The sequence below is a fragment of the Atta cephalotes genome (assembly GCF_000143395.1).
Source record: "Atta cephalotes unplaced genomic scaffold scaffold00049, whole genome shotgun sequence".
Lineage (NCBI taxonomy): Eukaryota > Metazoa > Arthropoda > Insecta > Hymenoptera > Formicidae > Atta > Atta cephalotes.
Genome location: NW_012130113.1, coordinates 1,495,980 through 1,506,346, shown reverse-complemented (window position 1 = coordinate 1,506,346; position 10,367 = coordinate 1,495,980). Strand labels below are relative to the sequence as shown.

Below are 10,367 nucleotides of genomic sequence, written 5' to 3'. Positions count from 1 at the left end.
TTAAAACGTTTTTTAAACTTTTTAACTTTTAATTTTAATTTAATTTAATTAATTTAACTTTAATTAATTACTTTTAAAAACTTAAACTAACTACTAGTGTCTCTCTCTCTCTCTCTCTCTCTCTCTCTCTCTCTCTCTCTCTCTCTCAGAATTTTGATGATATTTTTAATGCCATAAATATTTTATTTTAGTGTACTATTACTTTTTTTGTAATCAAGCTATAGCAAATATCGCACTTTTATAGGTACAGAAAGAAGTTTAAGCATTTCTGGAATCGAATAATTTTCCCTTTAAAGAATACATGGATTCATAAAAAAGTGAGACTTCTTTGGATAGATGGTTCGCTTCAAAATTATACTCTGAAGAGTATTTTTGGATTCTTGTTCGGTATATTTCTTACATATATGTTTTTCGTGTTCTTCGTGATTCAACTAAGTTTCACTCTCTCGTCTGCAACGATATTGTGCTCGATCCTCGGAATGATTCTCACACTCGGTTTGGCGTTTTCTCATCGTGTAAGGTAATTTCGCCTTTCATGAATTTCAATGATATAAATATAAGAGAGTTATGATCCATGGAATATTTAAATTATTAAAATTATAATTAGTCAAAATTCTACCTTGGAATTTTTTACTTTTATTATACCCTATAATTTTATCTTCTTTTTATATTCTTTTATGACTTTATATGAACATTTGCACAGGTGTATCGTGTTTCTATTGCTACCGCAGTTCTTTTCTAAACGTGGCAGACAGGCCTTGATAGCCTATGCCTTTATTCTAACACTTACCGGACCGTCAAAGAATATCTTGCATAATATTAGTATCCTTTCGGAGTCTTTAGCCTGTGGACAGGTAAGCTCTCACAGGTGAGTTCTCTTATGCATTCCACTTATGTCTTTACACAATATCCGATCCTTGAAACCATACATTCTTAGTTCTATTCATCGTTAGATCTTTTGTTTGATCGACAATGGCTTAAATGTACCATCAGTTCCGCAATCTTTCCGTTGCGTACGCATTCTCGAATTCATAAAATTGATTATGTCTTTTGATTTGTCATCATTATTTGAAATTGTTATTATTAATATAATTTATAAAAATATACATATAGGAACAATTAAAGCAAGCCTTGAAGAATGTAGTTGATTTAATAAAAGAACCCTTCTACGCTTTGAGAGACGCGATATCGAAAGTAATAAAGACGATAAAGGTGATCATGAAGAAAATTAAGCGGACTCTCATAGCTATCAAACGACTCATGCTAAGTATACGTGAGTCAACATTTTTCCATTGGCTTTGCGTATAATCAATCTTCGTAACTTTAAAAATGTATCTTTCAGTAAAAGTGATCACGTCGGTTTTCCAATGGCTGGGCAGGGTTGTGAATATTTGCAACAAGAAGCTGGGTTCGCCGTACGACAGGTGTCGGACAGTCTTTGAAGGTGCGGTAGATGACTGCAAGGCGAAGCTTGGTCCCCTTTTCAGAGGGATTTGCAATATAACGTACATCGTCCGTACTTTGTGCTATACAGTGAAACCTCTAGACTTCATCTGCATACTCGTATCTTATGTCGCTGATACTATAGTTAACGATGTACAGGAAAGTATGTTGATGTTATAAATGTATAAAAGATTTTTAAGAGAAAAAACTTTATAAAGGAAGCTTTATACTAGAATAAATTTTTTTAAATTTCCAGACTCATGTAAATGTCAACGATTTTTAAATTTATCGGAATACAATCTATTTACAATTTTAAATATTCATGAAATATTTAATCATAAGCATAAAACATTTTATAACTTTTTAAATAAAAAGAAAAAGTAAGAGAACTCTTTATATTAAAAATAAAATTTGCATTAAAGTCGATAAATGAGAGTACGGCGATTTATGAATTTAAAAATTTTTCCATCAGCATAATATTGCTAAGCTTTTATGTACTTCTTTCTGATTTAATATCTTTTGCTTACATAGAGATCAAAAGATTCACTCGCCACATAAAAGCGATGTTCTACGTTAAAGTGAAATTTTCGCATTCTTTCCATTTTGAGACGAATCAAACTAAAACCATCGAAGATGTATCAACTGATATAATTACAGAGATACAAGCAAAGACCAATAAATTTTTAGCTGTATTTGATTGGATGAGTTTCGTGACCATTTTCTTCATTTTTTTCATGCTGCTAAGGTAAATTTTAAGGTGTAATTTTAATAATTTGCAACCAAAATAATGTTGTATTGAAACATTTTCTAAAGGATTTTGCATTATCGGCATAAATGGCTGACGAGCGATCGCTTCGATAATCGCTACTTGACTGATGATCTGCGTACTATCGATCTAATAAGAACACGTCAGGATAAGGAAACCATTTTGCCGTTAAACCGCCGCGAAAGAAATCAATACATCCCACTGACGTCCGTCACTCTGATCAAAGTAGAAAAAATAAAGCTCGCGAAATCTGTAGTTTTTTTGGGCTTAACGACGATTAAAATCTGCATTCATATGATGGCGGACTACAGTCTTTATTGGGTTCTTAGCACTATTAGATATAACGGACGGATCGAAATGAAGGTATTTTAACGAGACTAATATTGATTAGTAAGTAAAAATATACCTATGCTTCAAGAATTTTTTTTAGATCCTTTATATTTATTTATTATCTTTTATGATAAATGTAACGATAAGAAGCTATTTTTAAATGAATTTAAAAATAGCTTTTAATAATAGTGAGTGAAAATTGATTGAGAAATGTTTAATACAAATAAGCGAAGAAAGTCATATTTGATCAAAATGGATCTTAGTATCTATAATTCCAATAATTTATTTTTGTATAAATCTTACAATTTCCAGTTCAAGCATCATCAATTTATTCTATTGCTAATCAATTTATTTTAAAATTTATGATCAGCAATTGGAATTTCTGAAGAATTAAATTACAATTGACGTACATTTCGCTGACTGAGTTAATTGAATGTTCTGTTAGCTTACAACCGCAATTTTGTTATCGAGATTTGCGTGGAGTGCGGCGGTGAATATCGACAATCGGCGGTCGGATATATACCGCGGCGTAGAATAATCACGATGGAAGGTAATATAATGGCGGAACGTATATATATATATATATATATATCGATCTAGGTCCAACGACCCAATTTCGTGGGCGTCCATGTGTCTGGTGACGGCTATCTCGCCGACCTTTATCGAAGCATCGTGAAAGCCTTCACGCCACACGCGAAGGATGTAGAAATCAATATGATACCCTGCCTCCCAGATCCCATCCCTCCAGATTTAGATCGGTATACGCAGATTGTGACGTTGATCGCCTTCTGCTGGATTATGGCGATATTTGAACCGTACGGATTACGATTGCGACATATCGTGATGTGCAAATATCATCCGGAAAGAGCAAAGCAAAGAGCTGCTTGGTTGTATAATCATATAATTAGGTAATGTATTTTCAATTAGCTAATGAAGTAATCGATCGGCACATTGATATCAAAGTACTTTTAACAAAGTTTTATGTTGGTCGTTGCATTTTTATGCAATATTATTAAAGGTTGATGTCGGTCTATTACATTAAAAGTACGTTATACGCTCCGTCACTTTTAATTGAGTATTAAAATTTGATAGGATTAAAATAAAAAAATTAAAAAAAACTCTCTTGAATATTAAATTATATGAAAATAATACGATGTTTCTTCCATCGTGCAATTTTTCATTAAGTTTTTTTTCTTACTTTAATCGATATAAACTGCAAACTGCGTTTAATGAGTTCAATTCGTGCACAGATCGAGAGGAAGCTTTCTGAAATTTGCACGACGCCAGTTGCGCCGCAAGTTCGGCATGACTGAGGGAATCGAGAGAGTCACGTTCAGAGAACGATGTCTGGCTATTTGCCCTTTCCTGAACAAATTCTTCCCTCAAAAGCAGAACGTGTGTCTCCTGTGCGGTTCCGTGGAACGTTCCGATCAGGAACCGCACATTAAATGTGTTACGCCAGGCTGCCTCGGTTTATTCTGCATCCAATGTTTCGCAGACTTGCAGAATCTCTGCACGATTTGCCAATCGCCTATCGAATATGGCGATTTGTCGGATATTAGCGAGGAGCGGTAAGTTCTAATAATAAATGTTGCAAGAAGATTTTTTTAGAAAATACGAGAATAAAAGTATTATGTAACATATTACAAGCAGTGTATCGCGTCTTTAAAAAAATATTTATTTATGTTTTTTATATTTATATTTATAAATATTAAAAAATAATTTATTGCTTTTCTAATTTAATTATTCTTTAGAAGAATTAAACGTCAATTTAATTACAATTTAAAAAAATATTCACGTCTTACGAGTTTAAAATATATTATTAAAACTATACAATATTGATTTATTATCTCGTTTTTAATCGAGTTAGAGATTCGTCGGATGATCAATTGATTGCAAGAAAGGAACCTGTGCCAATAAGTTATGTCGATGAAAAAAAAGAACCAATTGTAGAAGAAAAACCAAAAGAAGAAGTAGAAATAAAAAAAGAAATAGAAGAAGAAATATTGGAAAAAAGGGTACCAGAAGAAATAATACCGGAAGAAAAAGTGCCAGAGGAAAAAATACCGGAAAAAAGAATATCTGAAGAAATGAAAGAGGAAAGAATAGTTGTTGAAAAGAAGAATGTAGCAGTCCAAACAGACGATGATACTAGTGGAAGTAGTTCTGAGTCGGTCTATAGTTATAGTGTGTACATCACTTTTATGTTTCGCATTATACTTTTACTACAAATGTATGCCTTCGAATGCACGCAATTTATTTCACAAATTATTCGTAAAAAAATAAATTCGAGTAAGTTAAAATAATAATTACATGTGTCAGCTTATCAAGAAGGATCACGAGAGATCGAAGTCGAGCATCGGAGAATGCCATTCAAAGACATTGAAGCGCAGAAAATAAGAGAAGACGTTACGATTCAAGTGAGGCATTATAAACAAAAAAATTTTATTAAATTTTATTAAAAATTTATATATATATATATATATGTATATAAACAATTTTTTGCGAAATTAACTTTAATGTAAATAAACTTTTCAAATTATAATCTAATACTTGATATCGTGATTTGTAGATAAATAAATTATCAGTTTTAGAAACTTTAATCAAAAGGTTCAATTTTTTTATTATGCTAATAAAAAAGCAAGTTGACTTCAATAATAGATGCCAATAATCCAAAAAACTGCTGAATAGAAAAAACGTTCGATTTAGATTTTTAACGAGCCATTGGCGAAGGAAGTTACTTCGAGCAGCGAGGATCCAACATCCTGTTTCGTGGTGAGAGCTCGTAGGAGGCTTCGTACCAGATTGAAAAGGAAATCCTGCTCTTCCCCGCGTAAGAATGATTCCAGTTCGTCTACGTCAATAGCGGACACCGAGTCTTGCACTACACAAGAGCTAGATGAGGAAGAGGTAATTCACATTGAGATAGACGACAGCTCAAAGGAATTACTCTTAAAAGACGATACTGCCAAAGCAAGAAAACGAAGTAGTCGCGTAAGAAGAATCCTTGCTGCACTCACAAAAATTTCTTGGCTCGGTAAAAGAACGGTAAAATAACATCGATATCTCGCTAATTTCTTTTTTTCATTTTATTTTTAATCAGTAATTTCTGCATCGATCACTTACAGTGAATTTTCGTTTCCTTTTAGACGACCGATAGCGACGGCGAATGGCGAATGAGAAAACCGTCTCTCCTAGATAGAATAGTACGGATGCTTTCTGGAAATCAATCTACCTCGCCCGTACAAACGTATCGACGAATTCGCACTACGAAAAAAGATGCGAAGCATAAGAGCTCTTCTTCCATTTCCTCGTCTTCCACCGATGAAGAGAACGAACAGCACGCGCTCTTAAAGGCACATGATCGGCAAGTAAATTGTTTGCAAATCATTTCAGATCATGACGATTCCGAGGATAACATTTACAGCAGAAATTATGATTCGCATCGTGCACGCGGAACGATCTGTCGCCAACCAGATTCTCACGTGAGAGCTGACGATGTAAAACTGAGACATCCTCACGAGAAGAAATTTACAATGAAAAAGTTACCAAGGTATAGCAAAACTATAACTTAAATTAAATATTCACTCATAAATAATCACTAAATAATAAATATGAAATCTATAATATCGCTTAGTTACTACAACTAAATTGTCATTTTTTTAATTGCTTGCAAAAAAAGAGCTGAAAAGAAAGAAGATTATTTTAAAAGAACATACTTTTATTCCTTTATAATCAGTTATTATATCAAAATTGTATTTAAAGTTAGTATTACAAAATTTTAATAATTCAAAATATTTATTTTCTGGAAAAAACTTTGCTTGTTTTTAATTGTCATTATGTAGTAAACAAGCGATATAGATATTTTTATAACGCTAATGTTGTGCACAATGTAATCCATTATTAGATATCTTCAGCCAATTTCGAAGGATACGACATACTTCGAAGTGAACGAGATTATAGATTCGAAACAAAGATGTGTTCTCCCGACAGTATGCGTTAATATTTTATCAGATACCAGAATATTCGACAATCAAAAAACAGACAAATCAAACGTCACTAATGATGATTACATTCAAGTATCATTTTCTACTTACTTCTATAAAATTTTAATTCTCTGATTAGCGTCGATCGTTAAATATATCATATTTTAACAAAATTAAAACTAAAACAAAATTAAAACTAACTATCTAACGAAAATAAGCAATACTTTATTCATACATTATTTAATATTTCTATTATTCTCAAGTCTATAATATTATATTTATTTGTATTAATAAAATATGAATTTATTTAGATTCCTTGTTCATGTATGTCGCAAACATCTTGCGATGATATCAAAGATAGCATAAGTCAATCGGACGTGAGTATTACAGAACAAACTAATGAAATGTCTAAAACAGACACAATGACGGAAACGGAATTGTTGACTACTGATTGGGAAAGATTAGATCGAAGTATCTTCTGTTTTAAAATACACAAAAAAAAGAAATCAGCATATTCAATCAAGCATATTTGTCTGATTTTCAGAAAAAAAAGCAGAAGAAATTGTCACGGAAGAAACATCGATAGATAGTGAAATAGAACAACAAAGAGCTCTAATCGAAAATAATCGAAAGGGATCGTTAGCGAAAAATAGCAAAACAATTGCGGAGTTAAATAATTTTGCAGAAGAAATAGGTGTGAGAAAATACTTTGTCAAAAAGAAACAAACTGAAGAATTATCTGACGAAAAAAAAGCCAGAAAAGAAATAATAGCATCACCTTCGGAAGTAAATGAAAAAGCTCGATTGTACGATCCGTTGGCTAGTTCGGAGTTGTACAGCGTCACGTGCCAAGTAAAAAGACGCGAAAAACCTACTATGGAAAAATTAACGAAGCAATCGGGAACGGCAGAAATACGTATTGACGATAGAAAGTCGGGGGAATTTGAAGAAGATATTGAAATGGAACAAAAAAATGTTCAAATTTCTGCGCATGAAACTAAAAAATCTGTTGGAAAAAGTATTCAAACAGATCTGCGAAAATCTGAAAAATACAAAAGGTGTGATAAGATGTTGCATATCGACACGCAATTTTCCAGAGCAGCTGACTTGGAAAAGAAAAAGAAAAAAGAAAACAGAAAACATGAAAAATGGATCGATAAATATAAATATAAACAGAGGTAACGAAAAGAGAAAATGTAAATAAAAGAAAAGATTTTTTTAAAATTACTTAACGTATTTAATTATTTAATTTACTTAATCTATTATAAGAATATAATTATAAGAATACAATTTCATGTTATATATAGAGAACCTGATAGTAGTTCACCACGAAAAAAACAAAAATATTGTAATAAGCCAACACTGATTAAAGAAAAATTTTATGATAGAAGAAAGCAAAAAATGATTTGTAGTCGCGATATGCAAATTCATGGACATCCCAGGTAACATTCTCATATTGTATTTTCCATTTAAATTCCTAAGATCAATGATTTGATAGTACACGGAAGACTTTCTTTGTGTAAGTCGCACAGAATGGTGTCCTGACAATATTCGAAGACGGAGAAGAGTCGTTCCTCCGTTAAGATCAGTAGCTGAATTAAGAGAAGATCGTCAAACTCGGTGTAATCTTCGCGACAGGGAAGATACTCAAAGCACGAAAGATGATGCCTGCGATCTGAAGTCTGCAAACAAGCCAGAAGTCTGCTCTTGTCATGTTCAGCCACAATTTACAGCATCTGAACAAATAGTTTGCTATCAAGATTATCAACGGAAATTTTTGAGTTCAAAAAAATATAATAATGAGTATGTTTATATAAAAATTTTATCCTATCTTAGAGAAAATAAAAATATTATATATTAAATAGGAATATTATAGAAAATATACAGAGTGGAGCAATAACTATTACAATCTTAAATATCTTCAAATCTTTTTATAAAGTGCAAAAAAAGATTTGCGTAACTAAAATTGGATACGGAGGCTATCATATAGCGATAATAATTTTTTTCGAGGTGGAGGTGCTTTGAAGATATCAAGGTCATCTTAATTTTTTAAATAAGTTCGAAAATATTTTTTTCCATAACATGATAGAGGCATTCAAAACAAGTTCAGAACTTATAACCTAAGATTATCGGACAAGATTGAAAGTTAAAAAACAAAAAAGTTTATCATAAACTTGTGTTTTATTTTATACATATATTGTATATTGTGTAACATTTTATTTTTTATTTTATTACTAATTAGCATATTAAATGGCGTTTGTAATGTTTATGAAAGATAATAGCTATCACTATCAATATAACACTGGATTTTTTCACTGATTACTTTAGTCTTTAATAATTTCAAAAATTATTAACGCATAAGTTGCAATGATTCGTTGTTGCATGTCTTGAGATATTGGTTCTTCTTTATAAACTATATATATCTTTTATTGTCCCATAAAAAGTCCAATGGCATCTGGTGAATGATCTATATGGCTCCTAGTCTATTCCAGCGATTTGCAAATTTTTCATTAATTTATTTCTTGTAACCAACGAAAAATGACCCGAACATTCATCGTGCTGGTACCACAATGTTCGTCGTGTGATTAAAGATAAGTTTTCTAAAAGACCCACATATACCCAATATATACCCAAAAAATGTACCTATTGATGTGTTTCCATTTAGATGTTCATCGATAAAATAAGGACTAATAATTTTGTTAGCTACGATTAGTATTCATAATTCTTATTTCAACACATCTTAAATAATGTTTTAAGATGCTACTAATACGGTTTTATGATCGATTCGTAACATATCTTGAGGCTGTACTTAAGATAATCTTAAAATATATAAAACTTCTATCTATATATATATATATATATATAAGCCGATATTGCACCATATATATTTAGAGTGCCTCTGATATTTGATCTGCTGTAGCTAATAAGAATACATTGCCCAGAAATGCAAATTAACATTCCTATGATTAGTAAATACCTATTGTCTTATCAGTAAGTAACACGGTATGAAAAATAAATAATTGTTTCGAAAATAAGTAATTGTTTGATATTGAGCCCCTTAACAAAATTCAATATAATTCACAAAATTCATTTCATATAATATTTCGTGAAGGTTGAGATGACATATAATTGTAACGGTTCAAAATGTAGAATACATTCTTTAGAATACATTCTAATACCAGTTTCTGGTTCAATTTGTCGCAAACTAATGTGAGGATTTCGAGTCACTATTGCGCGAGAATCTCAATTTCATTCCCTTCATAAGTTATTCGCTTTTCATGTTCACTTTTATTTTTATTTAAGCTACCGTTTTGTTTAAGTTTATTGCATATATTTTTAAATGTTCAATGCGAACGCCGAATATCATTCAGCGATATAAATTTTATTATTCGCATTGAATTTTACATAAATGAATTTTACATTTTCCATAAATGAAGATCTTATTAATTTGTTCTTGAAATGGATACATCTTGCACGATTGATTTATTACAGTATGATAGCTCTCTTTATATCATGCAATTTAATTACACAGATCTTCCTCCTGGATCTCATAGATCTTTAAAGATATCTCTAAGATGATAATAGTCCTGTATATAGAAATATTTAAACAATTCAAATTTCATCCATTACTTATATTTATTTACTTATATTTAGGTACTTATATTTATTATAACTCACAAAAATAAAATACTACAAACAAAGTAAGATTTTTAAAATAAAATCTGATACATTTACACACACACACACACACACACACACACACACACACACACACAACACACACACACACACACACACACACACACACACACACACACACACACACACACACACACACACAC

General features: G+C 31.3%; 1 protein-coding gene across 1 annotated transcript in view; it reads left to right on the top strand.

Moving 5' to 3' along the window:
- The window catches only part of LOC105622889, a 20,980-nt gene that overhangs the window by 305 nt on the left and 10,308 nt on the right, over positions 1–10,367 (top strand). Inside the window, exons 2-17 of the mRNA XM_012204298.1 lie at positions 245–520; positions 704–854; positions 1,114–1,273; positions 1,343–1,606; positions 1,975–2,188; positions 2,257–2,572; positions 3,140–3,447; positions 3,790–4,110; positions 4,410–4,726; positions 4,862–4,959; positions 5,249–5,587; positions 5,689–6,092; positions 6,447–6,618; positions 6,837–6,996; positions 7,070–7,583; positions 8,050–8,328. Of these exons, the coding sequence (XP_012059688.1) occupies positions 245–520; positions 704–854; positions 1,114–1,273; positions 1,343–1,606; positions 1,975–2,188; positions 2,257–2,572; positions 3,140–3,447; positions 3,790–4,110; positions 4,410–4,726; positions 4,862–4,959; positions 5,249–5,587; positions 5,689–6,092; positions 6,447–6,618; positions 6,837–6,996; positions 7,070–7,583; positions 8,050–8,328 (4,293 nt within the window). The remainder of the gene's footprint in view (positions 1–244; positions 521–703; positions 855–1,113; positions 1,274–1,342; positions 1,607–1,974; positions 2,189–2,256; positions 2,573–3,139; positions 3,448–3,789; positions 4,111–4,409; positions 4,727–4,861; positions 4,960–5,248; positions 5,588–5,688; positions 6,093–6,446; positions 6,619–6,836; positions 6,997–7,069; positions 7,584–8,049; positions 8,329–10,367) is intronic.